Here is a 22,251-nt window from a genome sequence, read left to right on the forward strand (position 1 = left end):
ACGATAAACGATAAAATAAATGCATTTTAAAACATGCTCCTTTAGCTCTGATACAGCCGCCTCTCTGCCTGAAGTCACCACTCTTGGGTGTGTAACAATGTCCACTGAAGCAAGGTTTGTGTTATTCTACAAAAATAGCATTTATCAACCTATATGCACCTAATCCATATGATAATGCTTTTTTTACTCAGTTGAACAGTATATTGGCTGAACTCTCTGACTTTGAATTGATAATCGGTTCTGACATGAATGCCATATTGGATCACAAATCAAAAACTGAAAGTCTTTTCATCACAGATTTTCACAAAGAATCTGATCCCAGGTATGCTATCCTTAATTTTGACACCAAAATTTAAACTTTGTGTATCGGTTCTAAGTATCAGTACTACTAATCGGTATCGGCCCTGAAGAAAACATATTGGTCGATACTGTGTCTGTAAATACTGTGAAGCAAATCTTTTACTATGAAGCACTTGACTGTCTCTGCAGCCCTGTGGCTCAGGCTGCTCTGTTCTTAATGTAACTGTGACTTGTTCAATCAAAATGTGACTTTTTCTCTTTACGCACATGTTTTTAGAAGATAAAACTTACAGAACTACACGAGAAAGAAGTAAAGTTGGAAGAAAGTCCTAAAATACTCTGACTAAACTCAGGTTTAATCGCTGCAGAAACTGAAGCCAAGTTGTTGTAGTAAAACATTTCCAGCCAGGTATCAGGTAACGGCAGATAACTCTGCAAAAAGTATCACTATGCAAACTTTGGGAATCAGGAGACAGATAGCAGAGTAAACTCTGAACTGAGGGACTGTATTAATTTTCAAAACAGATCCGTATCTGCGGTGAATTCATCCAATTAAAATGTGACAGTCAGTTTGTTTGGGTTTTTTTTTTTTTTGGTTACCACAAAAGCTGGTATTGAAAAGACCATTATTCAAAATCCCCAGTTATTTGCTTTGGCTTGGTCTCACTGGGATCTGGAGGCTCCTGCAGATTCACCTCCAACTCAGCAAAAGTGCATTTAACTCTTTGAAATGTGTATTTTGGCTACACAGATACTTTTAAGTCTTATATACCTTTTTTGCTCCTGAAATGTTTCCTATTTTAAAAACTGCTGCTCTTTTTTTTCTTTGTCTTCTTTGTATCTGCACTTGATTTATATAAACTCTCTGTCTTCAGACTATTATCTCCTGTCATGATCTGTGTGATTAGTGTGTTTGTGCACGGTTGCTGGGGGAACGCAGCACGGTAGGCTGCAGCGATGAGGCCTAATTCGACAAGAAGCCACATGCAGATCAGGGGGGGTGCAGGGTGTAAGTTGTGGCACATAAATCAGGTGAGACCAACACAAACAAATACACCACTGCAAAACCGTGACCTAAATCTGATTAGACTTGCGTCTCATCAGCATCAACTGACAGTCTTTTTGGACATTTTTTTTTAAAGTGGGGTTGTATGATCTACAAATAGCCCCCAAGTACTTTAATTCCAGTAGAAAGCTCTCTGCACTCCTCCCGTTAGCAATGCCAGCCCATAGCCCTGCCCAGAGATTTACAACATACAGTGTTGTGAACAGACCCAAAGAAACGGCCTATTTTCACGACCTAAAAGAGGTTTTACCTGAAAAAATAAAAATACACAGTTCCATTGTTCGCTATAATATAATTTCCTGCAGGACTTTGAAGGACTGGGAAAAATTATATTATAGCATGTAAAACCTCTTTTAGGCCGCGAAAATAGGCCGTTTCTTTGGGTTTGTTCACAAGTTGTATGTTGTAAATCTCTGGGCACGGCTATGGGCTGGCGTTGCTAACGGGAGGAGTGCATAGAGTCTTCTAGGCTACTGCAATTAAAGTACTTAGGGGCTATTTGTAGATCATACAACCCCACTTTAAAAAAATGCTACTATCCCTTTAAGTGTAAAAAACACATTTCAACAGTTTAACTATGGACATAATAGGATAATAAGAAATAAATGGGGTTCAACTTTTACATTTTGGGAAATTAAATCTCTGTGTATCACATCGAGTGTGAATTGTAGGCAGATATCTCCACTTAGTTAATTCCACTAATGAGCAGGATGCAACTGTTTTGTCAGTCATTTCCAAAATAATTTAAAATGAGTCTTTCAGTAATTAGTCTTGTATCTATAATATACTTCATGTGTGTTGTGCTGCTGCGCGACTGAAACTGATCCAACGTGACAACTGTGACTGCGCTGCATGATTTATCACCTGACATAAGACAACAATAAAACACATGATCGTGTCGTGTTACTGCAGATTTATATAGTAGGAGGTTTTTTTATTTTAGTTTTTTTTGTTTGCAGTCAGACGTCCCCACAGAAAGAAGAAGAGAAAAAAACACGCAGTGGAACAATGCTGAGAAAAGCGGGTCGTCGTGCTTCACTTGAGTTTTCCGACACCTCTGCTGCAGCAGCGGGATCCTGTCTGCTCCTCCTCCTCCTCCTCCTCCTCCTCCCGGCCCTGCTCCTCCGCTGAGACGCTTTGTTTTTCACGGCGGATTCTGGTGCTCATCCTCATCCCTCCTCTCTCTGCTGACTCAGGCGACAGGAGACGCGGTGTTTAGGGAGACGAGCTTGATTTTTTTTTTTCCTTCTTTCCCCAATTAATAGTTTTCCTAGCAGACAGCTGAGAGGCGCAGCTCTGTGACTGGGGGCCACACCTGCCTGTGGAGCTGCTGTAGCTACTGATGAGAGTCTATCCAACCTTTGATGGTGTTTATTTGGACAATAAGGAATGCTGAATCTCTGTTAGAGCCTATATATTTGCACCTGCGCTGAGTATAGGATGTCCTGGGAACTCAAAACAAGGCCCGTGGCCCCTCAGATGCAGATGTCTGACGTATCTATACATTGTGCTCCCTTTGTTTAAAAAAAAAAAAAAGGAAAAAGGTGAGACCACTGCAGCGTGTTTGACTCTCCGCCTCTTGACTCACAAAAACATCAGGGGTCACAGACGTCAGGGCTCACGAGGAGATTCCTTCCGTTTCTTCTGACAGGCGATTGGTGGAGGAGGGGGCCGCGCAGTGTTGACTATACTTTCCCTCTTTTTTTTCTTCCTTTTTCTCCTCCAGAGCTCGGAGCTTGTGGATGGGAATCATTTCTGTGCTGGAACTCACCGGCTGATACGTAACACACACACACACACACACACCTGACACCTGTGCAGCTGTCCTGCGACATTCCTGACTCTCCCAAAACTTCCCCTCCAGATGTTTCATGAAGCATATTTTCCCTATCACTGCAAAAACTCAAAATCTTACCAAGAATATTTGTCTTATTTCTAGTCAAAAATGTAATTTCTAGTGAAAACAAATCTCATACTTAAAATAAGACTCGTCACATTTAAAGTGAAAAGAGTTTAGTTTTGACTAGAAATTTGACATTTTGACAAGAAATAAGACAAATATTCTTGGAAAGATTTTGAGTTTTTGCAGTGTATAGATACTATTTTTTTTTCTTTAAAGGGCTCTAGTTTACATCATAAAACAATAACCTGGGAAGTTTTTTTTAAAATCCTCTTTGCATGAACTGTTGACCGCCTAGTATATGTGCAGGTTTCACACCGGTCTACTCATGCAACCTTCACCCGAGGAATCATGAGTGATGCCTGCAGCTGCACCATGAATGGAGATGCTTGGAGGAAGAAAAAGAAAAGAGCAGCTGAATCATATAGAAACATTACATTTCCCATCAGAGAAATAGTTTTTGTTTTTATTTCTAAAACATCTTTTACACGTTCTGCTTGAAAAGTATGTTTCAGTATAAGCTATACGTTTGCAGACTTTTTTTTTTTTTTTACACAAATGGCGATGTGATCCTGATCCGTCAGTCAACCCGCGGCTTCTTTTCTTTATGTGGCACAACTCTCCTCTGACACCAGACCAGAGGTCTCTCTCTCTGTCCCACGGTCACGCACAGCTGCGTGAAACGATCACCTCTGCTGCTCTGAGCATCTTCATCATCATGAGTCACAAAAGTTTGGAAAATCAAATCATGCGGACGCTGATAGATATCATGTCCTGCTTTGTTCCAGCTCCTTCTCCACAACACCTCCTCCTCCTCCTCCTCCTCCTCCTTGTCGTCGTTGAGGAAGAAGACGTGTAGAAGTGAACACGGTGCACAGGTGGCGGAGAGGGAAAGTGGGGGGGTGGGTTGAGCAATGAAGTGTTAATGACCTGAGCAGGTGGTAAAAACAGCTTTAATGGAACAAATAACCTCTTTCAGAAACAACCTATTACACCAGGCCTATGTACAATTAAAAAAACAAAAATCATAATAATAATATTAATAAGAAAAAAACCAAACACTATAGTTGAGGTTGATGTTGTTTCTCTTCATCTTTGGTTGTCACACACCAAAGATCAATAAAGATGGAGGCATCCTTCCTCCTCCTCCTCCTCCGCAGTCACTCAGGATGGATGCCATTAAATAAGATGCTGCGTTTCTCTCCTTCTCCCAGTGTCACTGAGTGTAGCACCTCGATGAAGAGATGTGTGGTGATCACATATTTCGTCCATGTGTGTATCTGTGTATGTGTGTATGTGTGTATCTGTGTATGTGTGTATGTGTGTGTGTGTGTCTTCCTCTAGTGCGTCTAATTATACTTAATAATATTACATAATAAATAGTGTTGTTGGTCCTCTGGTGCGTCAGAAGCAGCGGACGCAGCGCTGTCAGGGAGTCGGACAGAGGTTGTGTTAATCATTTATCTTTTTTCTTTTTTTTCTATTAGTCCTCGGAGGTGACGTCAATGTCCTCGGAGCTGGCCTGCTTGGTGGCGATGCGCCATCTGTTGATGTGGTGGTTCCCCTTCTTCTTCTGCGGGCTGTCCGGACCCTCCTCCTCCAGCTTCTGCCGCTTGTACTTGGTCCTCCGGTTCTGGAACCACACCTTCACCTGGACGGAGGGAGGAAGAGACGGCTTTAATGATGGCGACACAGTGAGTGATGTAGAAATGACACATAATGCAGTTTCAATGTGTTTTGGTTCTATAAGCAGGGCCCATGATTAATTATTTGGCTTATAAAATGAAAAAATGATGAGGTGAGTTCAAATGTTTCTGATCGATAATAATCAAAACAACGATTTAAAACAGATAAAAGCAATAAATATTCACATTTAAAAACATTAAATGAACCAAAACTCCCCAAATAATCACCTGTTTGTTTGAACCAGACCTGTGAGTTTCCCTCCATAACATGTGTGCTGGTATGACAGAGTCCAATTAAAAACCACTGCTACACTTTATTTCCTGTTCTTATATTTCTTATTTAGTCTCAAATTATTTTTATATACACCCACTTTAAAACCACTGTCAGCTTTAATGGATCTATTTCCTCTCTTTACTCTTCTCTCAACCTGACCTCTGTCTTTTGTGTAAAATTAATTTAATTGTACTATACTAGTACTAATTAAACTATATTGAAATCTTAAAGGGCCACTTCTTTTTGGAGTCCAGACAGATTTCCAGTTTCCTCTTTGGTTTCTGTTGCTGCTGCTGTGACCTTGGAGCTCAGCTGTGTGTGTGTGTGTGGTCATGGAGCCATGTTTTTTAAAATAGCAGCAGGAGCTCTGAGCTTCCTCCTATATACACTTTATCTTTATGTTCTAGTTGAACATCACACACAGGCTGCAGCAGTATTTCATTCCCATGTGAAGTTTCCCACCTGTTTAAAGTGACATTCTGCTCTGATAGTGACCGTTTCACAGCCCTGTTCACTTCTGACCTCTCACTGTTGATTCAGATATTTTAAGTGCTCACTCTATTTTCATTAATAACAGTCAGCTCTCTACTTTATATAACTATATCCGTCATCTGTGCTGCTCAATGCTTTTGCCTTCTTGTTAGTGCAGCAGAAGACCAAATAAACTTAATGTGAGTTAATTAACATTCAGTTCACTGTTGTTATAATTAGCATAATGCATAATTGCTGCTTAATTGCAAGCCTCCTATTGACTGACACAAAACTTCAACTTGCAGGCAGCGTTCATCCACATACTGCTGATTCTGCCTCTCTGTATTTATTGCCTATTAGGCCTAATTGAGACTCAGATAGTGTGGACTCATTAAAGTTCAGCATCAATAATATTTACTCTTCTTTATCCTATAGCATGAAAAAAAACACATTTAAGAGGCTCTTTAAGTCACTGGATGTCTCCTGTGGATGGAGAAAGGATGAGTCTGCAAACTGGCTACACTGCATGTTATTATAAAATACTCTACTACTATTTTCATATACCCAATTTAAATAAAACATTTTCATTTTACTATTCTAGTAGTAGACTATTATATATGATATTAAGATAATTCCTTATTTGTAAATATCAATATTTCAAAGGACTTACGTGACCCGCAATAAGCTTATTTAAACTACTACCTATTAAAATAATAATTATACTTAATTACTATACTGTAAATTAAGCCTGCTCTCTTAACTTTTTCTAATTGATTATATCTATTATTAGGATATTAATTGTTTTTATTGTCATTATTATTGTTGTTATCCCTTTATTTTTGCTCTTACCAAACATTTCTAACCTCATGACTGTGGCTTTGAAATAAATAAATATAATATTCAGACTGACGCTTCGTTTCCCTTATTAAATGTTAATAATGAGACGTGATTAGTGTTTTAAGGCTCCAGCAGTTAAAGTTAAAGTGAGACTATATAGTAAGGTGGTGGTGGTGGTGACTCGCCTGTGTTTCAGACAGACTGAGGCTGTTGGCCAGCTGCTTCCTCTCGGCTCCCACCACGTAGTGGTTCTTCTCGAAGGCTCTCTCCAGGCGCAGCAGCTGCGACGGGGAGAAGGCCGTCCGGATCCGCTTGGGCTTCCTGGCGAAGGGGCCGTGGAGCAGCAGACTGTCCTGGGACACGTCGTTACCTGAGGCCGGATTCAGAGGAGCAGGGAGGAGGAGTCAGTCAGTCAGTCAGGTAACGATGTTAACCCACCGTCCATAGTCTGGACAGTGTAGGTTATTATATAGAGTAGTAGACTACACACACGCTGCGTGTCAGTGTGTGAGAACAGGGTGATTAATCAGAAACAGTGTGAACAGTGTTAATAGAGCCGCTCTCAGTCCATAAGAATGACCACATCAGGCTGTGGCTGTTAATGCAAAGCTGAGGTCAAAAGAAATTAAAATCGTCCATATTTTTTTCATCATTTATTTATTATTTGCCTATAAAGTATTTTATTTTGTATAATATTATAAAATAATACCATGTAAACTAAACAGGCCTATTGCTGGTGCCAATACAAACATTTTCTGTCTAATTCCTATTTTATTTTATTTTAATGGCTAAACTCAACAATAACAAAGCGACCAACGTGTTTCCATCAAATATTCATTTTCTGTTGATTTGTATTTATTATAATCCAAACTCGTGATTTTAGTTGTCTGTCATTACGCACATTGGTTTGGGCCCATTTGAACATGGCGCATTTATCTGGAATAAAAAAAAATTAAAAAATTTTTAAAAAAAAGGCGAATAGATTTAATAAAAACAGAAAAATGATCAACATTTTATTTTCTGTGACTATAACCCTTGTGATAATCCTGAAAGTGTCCAAATACCTAACAACCAAACATAAATTAGATATAAATATTACATATTTATCTAAATTCTTCTATAATTCTTTACAATACAGCTGCATGAACAGCTATATTACAACCCTGCACTTTAGCAATAGGATACATTCAGATGATGAAGTGTTTTTGACTGAGCGAGAATTTTTCATGGCGCCTAATAATGAACTGACAGAGAATTAATTTTCACTCTGATCTGTTTCACGGTGTTTTTCGTAGCAGGTGAAGCTGAAAACGGAGGTTTATTTCAGGGTAAAATATTCCAGGAGGACGTCGCTGCTTCTGCACAAAGCAGGAGGCGACTGACTGTGATTTGGAAACTATAGTAACAATGGTTATTTTTAATTTGCATATATTTTATTAGCTCTATATCTTATTGTTTAAAATCACCTTTCTTTCATTTGTGCACCCCTAATAATCTACCAGGTCTTATTATTATATTGGATATTAATTAATTATGTTATATTTTAATTTGCATGCATCAACCAGTCTTTATTATTTAAAATATATATTTTCTGTGCATGACTTTAGCAATGCAATAATGCACAATTAAAAATTAAAAAGTGCAGTTTATAACAGGTCCTATAACATTTATGAGGCAGGAGATAAATCACTGCAGGCTGCTGGATCTTCTTCAGATTTGTATTTGTCTACAGTGAAGTTATTATCGTGGCTGTCATCTGTTTTGCCTCTATAGTCTGGATGTTTTTGTGCACGATTTTATTCTAACCCAGGGCCAGTTTTCTTATGTATGGGGTAGTACAAAAAAAAATCTGTGCTCAGAGCTTATCTCCTCCTGACTGTGGCTCTGTGAGAGGAGCTGCAGGGCGAATGAGAGTGGAAACATGAGAGCAGCTCCACGCTCCACGGCCCTGTGGTTTACACTGACTGTGGCTGCGAGTTACTGTTTAACTGGAGGATATTCACAATATGGACAATCATATCCTGTTGAGAATATCATGTCCAATAATCATCTACTTGTCGATAACTTGAAGCAACTTCACCACAAGTGAAATCTGGATTGCACCAAACCAGTAAAGCCATTTATGTTTCATATTTATGCATTCATTCATTCATTCATTCATTCATTCATCCAGGAATGAATATGTCCTCTATGGTTTTTTCCTCATATCTCCACATCACATACCTTGAAATCTGTGTCCGAAAAACCGGTTCCGTAGCACCCAGGGGTAGAAGTTGAGCGGGTCTCGGTGTTGCGTCCCGAAGAAGTGCGGATGCTGTAGGTGTGAGCCTCCGAGCTGGTGCGGAGCCACGGTGAGGGAGGGGTGGTTGACGGTCTCCGGGAAGACCAGGTCCGGGCTCTGGTACAGGGACCGAGCCGGCGCGGACTGGTAACCGTTCATTAAGGCATCTGTCGTCGGGTTGGAGTAACTTAAAGCCGTGGGGCGGATGGGCTCCTCGGCTGTCAGAGGGTTCTCCTTGGCCACCAGAGACTCTATCGTGAAGCAGCGCTTACCCGCAGAGGAAAACATCATCTCAGGAAAGAAAGAAAGAAACCGGCGAAAGGGAAAGAAAAAAAAGAAGAAAAGTAATCAGTGGTTTTTCCTTTCCTTCCTCTTGCTGGAGAAAGATCTAGCCCCCTCTCAGAGATGCATGGTGATCAAAGATGGAGGGCGTGTGGAGGATTTTTTTTTTTTTTTTTTTTTTGTGCACACAAACTCAACAGTGCTGCAAATTGGCCCGATCCATGGAGTCCTTTCCGTGCGCACGCAGAGAGTTTCTGTGCACAAGTGCGCACCGAGTAAAAGCGCCTCCGAGCTTCCATGCAGCCTGACGCTGCGCACGGAGCGCGCTGATTGGACCAGAGCACCTGCCAATAGGTCTCTCCTCAAGTACCTTTGCTTCATAGATCACACAAGACCGGGGCCAGCTTAGTTACAGAGACACGCTGGGAAAACATGTGTGCTCCAATTAATGGGTCATTGTGTGTCCCATTCAGCCTTAATATCTGCTGTTTCTAAAGGGGGAAACAATCTGCCGGTGGGGGTGAGAAAGTTCCTCTTGTTTCAGAGCAGACTCGCTGCTTTTTCTCCTGCAGTGTCAGGATCTCAAAAGTCTGTGTGACAAGAAATTAAAGCCATGACTCAAGTGGAGGCAAGTGGAGTTTTTCACCCTCAACTAAACCTGATGTTTCCCCAAGAGCTTTAACAACAGTTTAGAGCCTTTTCATCATCATTATACAACCATAACACGTTTCTTTCTTTCTTTTTCTTTCTTTTCCTTTTTTTTTGAACTGGACGCAGAGAATGTATGTGGAGCTGTAGGCCTGAGTGAATGGACTGAAACACGAGCAGAGCGAAGATCTTTTTATTTATTTTTCTCTCTTTTTCTTTTATTCCTGTTCTGTCAGTCTATAATTGAATAGTTTTTTTGAATGTTTTATTTATTAGTGTTATTCGACACATTTTAGCATTTCATTTTTTGTGCAGATTCAGATTTATATCAACCTATAACTGCGTCAGGTCAGATTTTTTTTAATTATTGATAATATTTACGATGTCTCCTCAGCACCGTAGTTACAAATTCTTATTATGTATAGATTTGTTGGACAGAATATCTCTGTCGCTATTTGACTAGAAAAGAAGGAATGTGGACAACATTGGAATTTTTATTCGTCTTTTTTGTAATAAGCAAGCTAATTATAATAATAATTACTATTATTATTATTATATTATTATTAATTATAATAATAATAATTACTATTATTATTATAATGATAATAATATGTATAATGTGGCCGTTCGTTGAGCTTTTGTTGTTTAACATTGAACATTATATTAAACGCCGTTTGTAACCAAGTGTAAATGAATGTGACCAGAGATCCAGTCATCAAAATATCTTCTAAGTGCATATGTGCATATTCATTTAGTCAATTAAGCTCTATTAGTTTTTACTCTCCTCACCACTGGAGCTAAAAACCTGAGATCATTTCACTCTTTTTTTTCTAGATATATTTCAGGATTTAAAACGCAACATGTTGGAAAACAGAAGTAAGGACGCATCGTTTCACTGGTGTGAAGAGAATCATTTGACAGAGTTTGTGTGGAATCAGATTATGAACAAGTTTAGAGCAGGTAGGCGACAGACTGACTGTTTGTGGTCCTGCAGAGGCGGCTCGTCCCCCGGCGCTGCACCACTAACCACTAACCAGGTTGATCATTCACCTCCTAAAACGCTCGTTTTGCTCGGAGGTTGCATTAGAAAATCATTACCGATGGAAATTATGAGGTAAAACAAGTGGTTGATTAGGCGTTTAGAGCTAAAGGCTCCTAAAGACGGCGCCTGGTTGGTTCCTCTGTGAAATGTCTCCGAGTCCAGAGCGCGCTGCTGCTGACACAGTTTGTGTATGTGTGTGTCTGAGTGTGTGTTTTGGTTTGGTTTGAGCTCGGTCATCAGTGAAGGACCGTGTGGACTGATAAACATCTACATTTGTTCTCTGGGAGGCTCCGAGCTCTGAGTCCATAAAAGCAGCTTCTCTGGAAACACACATTTCCTCTGCTGCGTGACTCACAGGAGCCACAGGCCAATAAATCACCTCGGCTCCATTAAAACGCGTCTTTACGTCGGTTATTACAACAGAATTAAAAGGATTCTCCCCCCCAAAAAATAAAGCACATTGAAGTTATTGTGCTTCAGGATACACATCTTTTCATTTAAACTGAAATTTCTTTTCCAAACTATTATATTAAAACTACACTATAAACCCCATAGTGACCATAAATTGTATAGAAGTGATTTAGATTAGAAAGAGCACAATAATGAAAAACAATTCTAAACTATTGGACAATGTTTGTGTGGAAATAAAGAGCGTGTGCAAGTCTTTGTGGCAGGATTTTCTATGAAACCTGCTCTTTAACCTGAGAGCGCAGCAGGAACTGGGACTGGAAGTGGAAGTGGAGGGCTGAGCGGGTTTAACGGTGGAGCAGCTCTGTGCGCCTTTACGCACTGACCCTGATCGCCGCTGGTTAATAGATGATCAAACCGCTGTGCATTAACAAAAGCAAAGCGGAGCAGTCCACCGTTGTTCCGTAGACAACCTGCTGCAGCTGCTGGAGGTGGAGGTGGTTTCCCCCCGAGGCTGCGGAGGAGTCTGTCCTCAGTGGACAACATGTCTCTGGTCCATTGTTTAATTCTACTTTATTTAATAGTTTGATATTAGTGAGATTTTCTAAGTTATTATAGTGACCTTGATGTGTAGCTACATGTGGTTTAATGCCCTTGAACGCACCAATTGAACAGAAATGGAGTAATTATGTTTTATATTATGTTCGTCCACATGGATGTCATAGATAGATGTGATCAGATTATATATTAATAATGGGTTTGCTGCGGGTTCAGTTGTAACTCTGGTTACACATTGTCCAATAAAGTAAACAAGAGAGAGAATAGTTAACAAAACATGATGAAGGACGGTGAGTTCAGGAAACACTTCATCTTTATTTAGTTATTTAGCGTTTAATCATACAGACACTATTAAAAACTTTGAATTAACTTGGTTTAAATATTTCCCAGGTTGTTGAAGTTATTCGTGTAAAGTCAGAGAGGGGAAAAATCCTAACAACTACATTTAAATCATGCAGTGAACAATTAACGATGACAAAAAAAAAGTTAGTTTGAAACGGGCTCAGATCACTGATTCATGGTTTAGTGTTGATCTCTGGTGATGAGTGACATGGAGAAGAGGCTATTATGTTATTCCACAGCGCAGTTTTGCATAAACAGACAACATGTTATGTTGAAAATAATTGTACTTCACTAGTCATCACTCAGGGCAAATAGAAAGTGAATAAAACAAGTCAAAGACATATAGGGTTTTAGTTAAGTTTGATAAACTGCTGAAACATTAGAATTTGCATTGCTTTTGTCCAATAATGCAGGAAAATATATGTATTATTGATAATAAAGTGTTATAGCTAAATGACTGACCTGCGCTCATGTAAAAAAAAAAAAAAAAAAAGAATTGTTAATAGTAAACGGACAAATCTCCACACAAGATTGAAACTGTTCACACACACTCACATTCACTCTTCTGTTTGTTAATGTTCAGTTTAAAAATGTCCATAACGTTTATTTTGGGGTCAGATTGAACTGGTTCAGAAGAGACACACTGTAGGATGAGTGCTGCCCTCTGCTGGACTGGACTCTCTCTGCTCATTGGTCAATGTTAATGGAGAAAGTTTATACAGGACTAAAATATTTACACATGTGCTCTGGTAGGGAGTTTACAGTGATTTTATATACTGTGAGACACATTTAATCTCCAATAGATTATATAAAAAACACATCTGGAGTTGTTGTGTTAGCAAATATTTATTCATAAAGGTTAAATAGTTTCTTCATTTTTAATTTTTTTTCCTCGATATGTCCCAAAAATGTTCTCAGTGACCTTATAAAGTAGCAGCTGTGCTAAAACATTGGTTTTACACCCACTATTGTGATCTTGTTCTGTAATTAACTTTGTATGCAACAGTAGAGGCCCCGGAAAAACCACTGCAGTGGGATTCTTCATGTGTCATTTCACCTGTAAAAGTCAAAACATCCACCTTTCCACCCGACCTATGATTCAGTTGCGGTTAATGTTTTTAGGCCAATGCTGCCACCCAGTGGTTCAAACGAGGCAGAGCAGCTTTGTCTCCTGCAGAGGTCAAAGGAAGCCAGAGGAGAATCTTTCAATGGTTTAACGCAAAATGCAAAATTGTTAATATGTGTAATGTAATGTTATGCAACTATTTCAATTTTCCTATGAATCTTGTTTAAAGACGACACAATATTCACTTCACTTAGTAGGTGATAAATCCCATATTCAATCTCATTATTGTGTCAATGTTAGATCGTTACGACTCCTAAGTATTCAGATTAAGCTCCACATAAATTACTGTTTAATTCTCTTTATATTTTCACGCTTATAAATCCCCTTACGCCATTGTCAAAGGAGATCATCTATATACATTTCCATTCACTGAAATACATAATCAAAAGCCTAAATGCACCTCAATTCCCTTTTATTCTGAAATATAACAGAATATTAATCAGTAATAACTAGTCTCCAACAATAATCCTAGAATAAAATACTTAAGATAGTTTAATGGGATTATTATGGGCTATACTTTGTGTTAATTTCTGGCCTTTCATTATTATCTCTCCAGTCTTCTCCCAGCTGATCCGTCTCCATGATGTTGATTAAAACCACCTCCAGTCTCGCGCGGGGTCCAGCTGCTTGAGGAGCTCGTGAGTTCCTCCCGCACCTCCCGCGTTCATTAATAAACTAATTGGCCATTTTGTTTCGCATTAGCTTTGTGTGTTCAGCTAATCTATTCCACTTAAATACTTGGAAAATTTCACCCCATTATAACGAGATGGGAAAAGTAGCACGTCGCTGCGTTTGTGCCACCTGCATGAGAAGTGGGGTCGTTTAGCCACCTGTACCACCGGCCTGCCCTGCTCAGCATAAACAAACACCCCGCATTTAACAAGGCCTGGAGAAAAGCACAGGAGCTCCCACTCAGAAAAGATATGGTTGAACCATATCAACTGGTTTATCAGAGTCAGTTTCTTACATTTTTTATACGATGGTAGAAATACAGATTCCAAATACTGCTACTTCCCATATTTGTGGTAAACCTAGTTATCATTTATATGAGCTAAATACGTCAAGACAAAAACGTACTTTAGATACGTAAAAGTAGCTTAATTGATTTTGCAGGGATGTATTGTAAGACACAATCATCGTGCGTAAAAGACGCGCAACTGGATGTGCGTAATTGGAGAAGCAGCGAATTCCTGGAGTCTGGTCCTCCCGCGCTGCTTCATATTTGGGTTTTTTTCTCTCTCTAAATCCCTCGTGTTGTTCCGTCTCTGTCCCTGAATGTGAACAGGAACTGCTACTTCCTGAGAGAAAACGAGCGTGTTCTCCAAGCCCCTCGGGATGAGCCGCGTCACTGCTGCGGCTGCTCTGGTCCTGGTCCTCTGGTGCCCGTGTCAGAAGTCATTGTGCGTCTCAAATGCGGCCTTTTCACGACGAGACAAAGGCCCGCTCCCACTTCAAACGCTTGTAATGAAAGCTAATGACTATTAGATGGAGTAGAATGGCCCTCGACTCTGCAAATAAAATGCAAAGGAGGGGTTTTTATTTTTTTTATTTTACAATCGCCTACCCTAAAACACGCGATGGTCAAATGAAGTGCAGTGTTTCCCCTTTGGAGCTGCAGGTTATTGCTCTCCATGAGAACTTTCACACCTTCTCCTCGGAGCTGCATTACAATCTGAGGGGCTGAAAGCTGAGCTCAGTCATATGACCACAGGAACATTTACATTTAGGGAGAGGACACTGAACGATACAGAGACACTGAGGAATCCTCCTGTAACAGTATTATTAAATACTGACAGCGAGTCAAGTGTTGAGCATCAGCAACAAGTGATGGATTCATCAGCAGAGAGATCAAGTTTAACATTTAAAGAACTGTAAATCCCATCGAGGACAGCGTGAACTGTTCTTCAAGCAAAAACTAAACACCCAGCGACTTTGTGTTGTCAAATATAAGGATTAGTAAAAAGTAATATCTATAGTTTTAAAATGTTGGTCAGACAAAACAATTAGGCTATTTCAAGTTATATGTCCAAGCTGGTGTGTTCCACTGAAGCACTGATAATGAAACTTGCAGCCTGACAAACTGAGCACAATTCATATTTAAAACTAGAAATGGGTTTGGTTCCTCCTTGAGTTTGAAATTTCTGACCAAATAAATACTAATCCTCCATATTTAGCTTGTTTTGAGTTTGACATTGTATACATTATGGTCATTTCCACACTAGAAAGAGAGCGTACGCCCAGTATGACTGAACTGCTCATCAACAGCTGGTGAGTTTCAGTTTCTACATCATTTCTGAAATTGTATCCAGGCTGACCTTTCACCAGGACGGCCTGCTCAGACCAGACTATCTATCTGAGATCAAAGAGGGACTGAACAAGATTTCCATCACCAGTAATATTTATGTAGTGTTAGAAAACTGCTGTGACGTCTCTGAGTGTTGTTGTGTCAGACCAACACTTCTAATCTCAGATCTCTCTCATAAAACCAAAGAAAAGCTGAAAACCTTCACATCTGAGAACTTCATCTCAGACGTTGTTTTATCTTTTTTTAAATGAGCCAGTAGAGACACAACATTGTCTAACTGTGGGTAATAGAATAAAAACTCTATTGTCTCTGTTACCAGGACGAGTTGATTAAGATCCAACAGTCCAGCAGACAAATGAAGATGTAACAGTTGTCTGTTCATAAGAGGCTTCGGTCCGGAGCCTGGGGAGCGTCTTAAGAACCTGAACCGGCTCTGGCCTGCGTCCAGCCGCTAAGGTGCCCTGTGCTAATTGGGACGATGAGCCCGCTGACCCCCGCCTCCCCCCCGCCTCCCCAGGACTCTCCAGGTTTTCCCATCAGGCCTCTGGCTGCTTCTTTCTGTCCCTCAATGGGATTACGTTGGACTGTGGAGAGGAGGGAGCTCAGATTCCCAGCTGATCACATCAGAAACGGCTCTCTGGGGTTTTTACACAAATTCTGCTCCCTCAGTGACGCTTCAGCCCTAATCAGGCGAGCAGGGAGGGAGGGAGGGGGGGGGGCGGACAAGAGACAGAGGAGGAGATCAGCTCTGTTACTGTTTATTAAACTTCTTCCCTTTGATACTGTCACCAGCCGCCGTCCTCTGCTGTGAAGCTCTGAGGCTCCTCGTCCGTTTGCTGCAGAGCTCAATCTGGCAGCAGTGACGTTACAGCAGTGGGTTCATGTCTTTGATGAGCTGCTATACTTTAATGCAAAAGAAGAACAAACCTGTAAATGTTCCATTAGACATCAATGTGACCAACTGTGTCATGACATCAACTTTAGTCTTTCTGCTGTTGAACTTCTTTGATGAGCTGGGGGATGTTCATAGAAAGAGACTCTTATTCATGAAATATATCTTTTTACAGGAAAACATAGAAACTCCATAGCTGCTGTATATTTAGTGTAAATTAAGCTATTTTCCTCTAAAACACAAGAATTTCATGCTTTTGTGGAAACAAATCAATTAATAAAAACTGAAAATAGTTGATAATTGCAGCTCTAAAGAGCAGCACTTTGTGAAGGAGTCGATAAATAATCATAGATAGAAAAAGAAAACCTTCAGTCATGTCAAAGTATCAATTTGATGTTATTTTTAAAGCCAAAATATCTTGAAACAAACAACCCAAGAAGGAAAAACACATTTAATTAGGCCCAGGATAAACTGCTTTAAGTAAAGTTTCATCCTTTTGATGAAACTTTATTAGTTTAGTTGTAACTCCAGCGTGTTACTTGTGTTTTTAGGGGGTAACTTGTGAGGTGATTGGTTGAGTCCAGATACCTTTTGGTTCATTTGAATAATAGGAAAATGGACATGAAACAGTTTAGATATAAGAAATCTTTATTATCCCCTTGATTATTATCTCTCCTCTTAAATCTTCTCATAAAGTATGATGAGATACATTTACTAACTAATGTCTTGAGTGTTTTAGAGTTAAAGAGACAGAAGCCCACAGTTCATGTTCCCATCAGCCCTCTTTGTTTAATACGAGCGACAGGACTTTCAGCTTCACCACCCCAATTAGCTGCTCTGATGGACTCATTTGCTCCATCCCGAGTCCCTTTCCGCCCCGAGAGGGAAGACGAGGAGTTTGAATAGAGCAGAGACAGGACACCTGCTGGCGGTGGGTGGGCATGTGTGAGACCTGTCCATTGAGAACGGGCGTATTGACCGTTTAAACAGATTAAACAGTGAGACTCATGCTCTCATGGCCCAGAGACAGACTGACCCCTACCACCCCGGGTTACAGATATCCCAGCTAATCCCCCTCGAGCGGGTTATTTATTTGCTTAGCTTAAATCAGAGGGGAACCCGAGTCAGTCCCAGAATTAAGGTTAGATCAAACCTGGGAGGAAATGTCTGCAGCGTCTCTAAAGCGGCCACAGATGGAGCAGCAATAAGCACAGGTCAGAGGGCCACAGTGATGATTGTACCCAGATACATTAGAGAGGAGGAGGAGGAGGCAGCTTTCTCTTTGAGCCAAGTCACTTTCTGGAACTAATGTGGAGATTAACTCGCACTCAGGGAAATATTAAGACAGAGAAAGTTAAATCGAGGCTGCAAAAGTGAACATGGATCTCATTGTTTGTAAACCAGTCTTCTCATAATATAGATATACTCATAGGATTTAACATGGACAGTTATCTGTATCCATGCTTTGAGTTTTATCTTATCAAACATCAACATATCTTCAAGATTTCTCTCAAAGTAATAAAATAATAATAATAAGAGGTCATATTTGAGAAAACACAGCACTTTTATGGGAGTTTCACCCAGAAACTGAGCTGATCTGTCTGCTGCAGGTTTGTGTTTCTTGATCAGTTTTGATTGACAATAGCAGAACAACAGGTGTAGCATCTAAACCCATGCACACAGATCACCACAATACAGAAACAGCCTGAACTTTTGTTTAAAGTTGTGTCTTCAGTTCTTAAATGACTGAAAAGTTAGATGTTAAATGTTTTCTGTTCAGATTTTCTACAGAAAATGTCATATTTTATCTCTCTAACTCTATTAAACTCCAACTCCCAGTGTGAGAATACAAAGGAACAAGCAGGACAAGGTTGCAGGTAGTGTCATAAAATATATTTCTGAATATTTCATTCAAATATACAAACAATGAACACGTGAAGTGGCCTCTGCACAAAGAGCAATAAATGTAGAAAATTAAATATATAACTATACATCTATTAAATATTCATAGTTGGAGACGGACGCCTCCTTTCTCAGCGGTTATTTACACAAAGAGTCTGTTTGTTTTTTGTTTTTAAAAAGTCCAGTGTTGGAGGGTTAGCAGTGGTCGGTGGAGTCATCGGACACGTCGATGTCCACGTCTGAGTCGGAGAACTCCTCATCCTCGTCGCCTTCATCTCCGTGTCCCTGAGATCCGGGACTTTTCGGCGGAGCAGCCAGACCCAGTTTGGCCAGTTTGGCCTGCTGCTGCTCCAGACTCTGTTTGCGCCACTTGATGCGTCGGTTCTGGAACCAGACTTTGACCTGGAGACAGGAAATAAGATGCACATTAGAAACATTGCACGAGTGTCTATATCTGTGCGTTTGAGGATAAATTTTAAATGTCCTAAAGTAGATTTGCAGTCTATGAAATACACACCTGAGCCTCTGTGAGCTGCAGGGCGGAGGCCAGGAGGAACCTCTCCGAGCCGACCATGTACTGCTGCCGGGCAAACTCCTTCTCCAGCCGGGACAGCTGCTCGCTGGTGAAGCTGGTGCGCATCCGCTTGGACTTCCCACCTTTGCTCTTGAACGAGTGCAGACCTGCGTTGACTTTGGACATTGAAGCTGTGGAACAGAGAGAGAGAAAAAAAAAACTGTCAATCACACTGTCACCTGAAGGTTTTTTCAGTTTTGCTTTGTTGGTTCAATTAAGTCTGAAGAAAAACTCAATTTACCTTGTGCGTAAAAAGCTCCACGACACGTAGACTGGTAGGTGAACGGCGGGCAGCAGTAGATGGAGTAGCCGGGCTGGGAGTGGACAGCCGAGTGCAACATGGTTGGCGAGTAGACGTAAGGTGCTGGTGCCATGGGTAAACCCACGTGTCCGTTGAGAGGCAGAACCGCGGCCGCTGGCTGATATTTCACTCCGCAATGAGAGGGACTGGTCCGGCCGCCGGTCGCGTCCTCCGGTTTGGCGAGCAAAGCGTCGATGGTGAAAGATTTCCCACTGGGAGGTTTGGTCGAAGACGCGCACTGGCTCCCCTGGTACTGCGGGAACAGCGACGCTGGTGCGTAATTACGCACAGAGTATCCATAAGCTCCGACGGGTCTGTTCGGCACCTGCATTCTGCCAGATGTTGTTTTTAAAGAAAAGTGGAAGAAAAAAATATAAGATCTCGAGGGTCTTTGTAGAAAACGAGTTGTTGCTCCAAGTGCAGCCAGAGAGAGAATGAGCTGCTCCGCTCCGGCTCCTCATTTATACCCCGCCCGGACGCAGAGGTGTCAACAGCCCCCCATCGATCCTTTGTCTTTCTAAGTAGCAGATGAGAGAAACGAACATCCCGACAACGTATCCAATTAATTGGAGGAGTAGTACAAGCTGGGATTGTCAAACATCCTCACCCTTTGAATGACAAGGCTTTTGAAGAGCGGTGGGGGCAGGGAAGTGGGGAGATTTACTGGGCTACAAATTCTTGCATGGATCTTAAGTCCAAATGTAATCATTACCGCTGGGAAAGCCTTGATGTTACCAAATCATCTTATTTTGGAGCCTTTTAAGTCCCGGCTGCCCGACAGATGCTTTAAGCAGCGGAACAAGTCGCTTCACAATTGGACGCCGACTTAAAGTTGTAGATTTACAGAGAATCTACTGTGCTGCTTTAATTAATTTGATCTACTCTCGATTTTGATTTTTTTTTTTCTCAGCCTTCTCATCCAGGCTGTTGTTTTCTATCTGTCTCAGAAACACCTCCCTGTGTGTAAACAGTCCATCATCTTTTTCCTGTACAGAATCAATGAGCTCTTTTCTCAGAGTGTGTCTTTTAACAGCAGCGGTGTCGCTCTTCAAATTGGAATAACTGCGCCGCGTAATGGAGGCGTCAAATTCAGCGGCTCAGGTGCGGCGACAGAGCGGTGCTGCTGGGGTTTTTATACCAAACTGCAACTGCACTAATCTCACTCACTCAGTGTGTTAATCCACAGGTTGATCCCGTCCCTGTCTCTCTTTTGAAAGTGACTTCTCTGACTGGGAAAAGGTTGAATCCCTAAAACAATCCAAGTTGCTCTAAAGCCTTAAATCCAGAGACTGGATTTATTTATTGTGTTTAAATACAAAAAAAAGCCATGCAGTCTCATTAGGACACTCACTTTGAACAGAGACCTTTATTGTGAGATAGAAGTTGCACAGGGAACAAATATCCTCCGAGAATTAAACCACTTGTTCTCTCGGAGGTTTTGGAGATGAAGAGCTGCGCGGCCTCTTTGAAGGAAGTGATTTACTTTCTTACACAACCCGAGGACAAAGACAGTCTCTCTTTCAACTTGGATTATTGCCAGCTCTGCAAACTTTCCAGGCTCATTTCCATCATTTGGAAGTGGCAGAGAGCGACTCCAGAGCCTTAAGTAACTGTTAAAACACATTTAAACACCGAGGGAGAACCGCTCGCTCCCTTTGACCTCGGTGCGTTTTATTTATTCTCCTTCGCTGACACTTGAATGTCTAATGAAGAGGGCAAACACAGACTTTCTCGACTCGCTCTGAACAATACGGATGCGTCTTCTGATGCCTCCACGACCGGACCACCCACCCCAGGACCGGTGTTTACTGTCGTGCCCTGCAGAAAAGCTCGTTTCATTCACATTCACTCTTGAAGTCGCTATTAAACATTGAATAATGACGTTAAAGATTCGTTTTTAGGTGGAATAATTAAAGTTTATATAGTTTATGACTGAACATCATGCTCCAATGGTCCAGTGTTGGATAAAATTAACACTGCTCCAGTTTGTCTTACGCATATTTGCTGGTGTTGGACATTGTCATTTGGACATTTTATAGAGAGTGTGGAGTTAAATCTTCTTGTTGTTCACTGTTCCTCCTGTACATCTGATGAGTGAAACCTGCAGAAGCTGCACCTCTGTGTCCTCTAATGAGAAGGCAGCATGTCCTGCTTGTGTATTGGAGCCAGACAAGGAATACACGGACCATTGTCCCAGAGAGTCCTCTTTTCATAGTCATGGCCTGAGAGGAGAAAGAGAGCTGAGGGCCAGCTCTCTCTAATAGCTCTGTATGGGCCATCCTTCCCAAATGAGCCTCTCGCTCCAAAAGCTTGAAACTCCTCATCATCAGAGCTCATTCATCCAGTCAGTATCTGCAGGTCTGCAACATGTTCAGGAGGCTCCTCTTATATGTGTTTATTTCATTACTGGTAGAAGTGCAAGTGGTATCAGTTCACTTCAGGTGCACTGATATATGCAGGGGTCTATTTTCCATTTTTACCAAAGCAACTTTCTGCACTGCAATTTGAAAATCAACCAAAATAGAGCAGAACTATTCTGTATTTATCGCATAAAACATCCACCTTTCCACTTGTGGGTGCCCGCCGTGATAAATGACTCAGCCAATGATGGAGAATTATTTGTTTTTAAAGCCTTAAATACACTTTTTGAATAACGTTTTTGCCCATTTATGAAGTAAAATCTTCAGAACATGTGACAGGAGTTTTAATAGTGACAGTAGTATCACAGGGGAGACATCTCAAAGTAAAACTGTACCTGTGCAGCTACATTTGATTTATTTTCTTCTTTTACAAAAGTTTATCTGTGCACTTTTATTGAAATTGATCTGAATATCCAGTGGCCAAGTTTAATTGTATTCCACAAGGTTAAAACAAACAGCCTCTGAGAACATGAGATATCTGTGAGGAAAGTGTCACTAAATCAGTTTTCATCATTTATAAAACCTCTAACTTACAAATAAAAGCCTGTTCTCTGATCTATGGCAGATTCAACATTCATGGGCCTTAATACTTCTATAAAAGGTCATTTTTCATGAGGAGAGATTAAGATTCTGACCT

At 40.8% G+C, this 22,251-nt stretch overlaps 2 protein-coding genes across 2 annotated transcripts; both read right to left on the bottom strand.

The window, feature by feature from the left end:
• Positions 1-4,559: 4,559 nt before the first annotated feature.
• On the bottom strand, positions 4,560-9,733 carry emx1 (empty spiracles homeobox 1). Its single transcript, XM_085766969.1, has 3 exons — positions 8,757-9,733; positions 6,719-6,903; positions 4,560-4,917 (listed from the first exon to the last, which is right to left on the bottom strand). Exons 1-3 carry the CDS (start codon positions 9,103-9,105, stop codon positions 4,750-4,752), a joined length of 702 nt encoding a protein of 233 aa, XP_085623095.1. The 5' UTR covers positions 9,106-9,733; the 3' UTR covers positions 4,560-4,749.
• Positions 9,734-18,295: 8,562 nt separating this feature from the next.
• Positions 18,296-19,581, bottom strand: noto (notochord homeobox). Its single transcript, XM_085767107.1, has 3 exons — positions 19,135-19,581; positions 18,837-19,024; positions 18,296-18,721 (listed from the first exon to the last, which is right to left on the bottom strand). The coding sequence occupies exons 1-3, from the start codon at positions 19,523-19,525 to the stop codon at positions 18,515-18,517; spliced, it is 786 nt and encodes a 261-aa protein (XP_085623233.1). The 5' UTR covers positions 19,526-19,581; the 3' UTR covers positions 18,296-18,514.
• Between the last annotated feature and the right edge of the window lie 2,670 nt (positions 19,582-22,251).

This window comes from Trachurus japonicus, chromosome 22 (genome assembly GCF_045865225.1).
Source record: "Trachurus japonicus isolate A0001 chromosome 22, Traja_1.0".
In the NCBI taxonomy this organism is placed as follows: domain Eukaryota; kingdom Metazoa; phylum Chordata; class Actinopteri; order Carangiformes; family Carangidae; genus Trachurus; species Trachurus japonicus.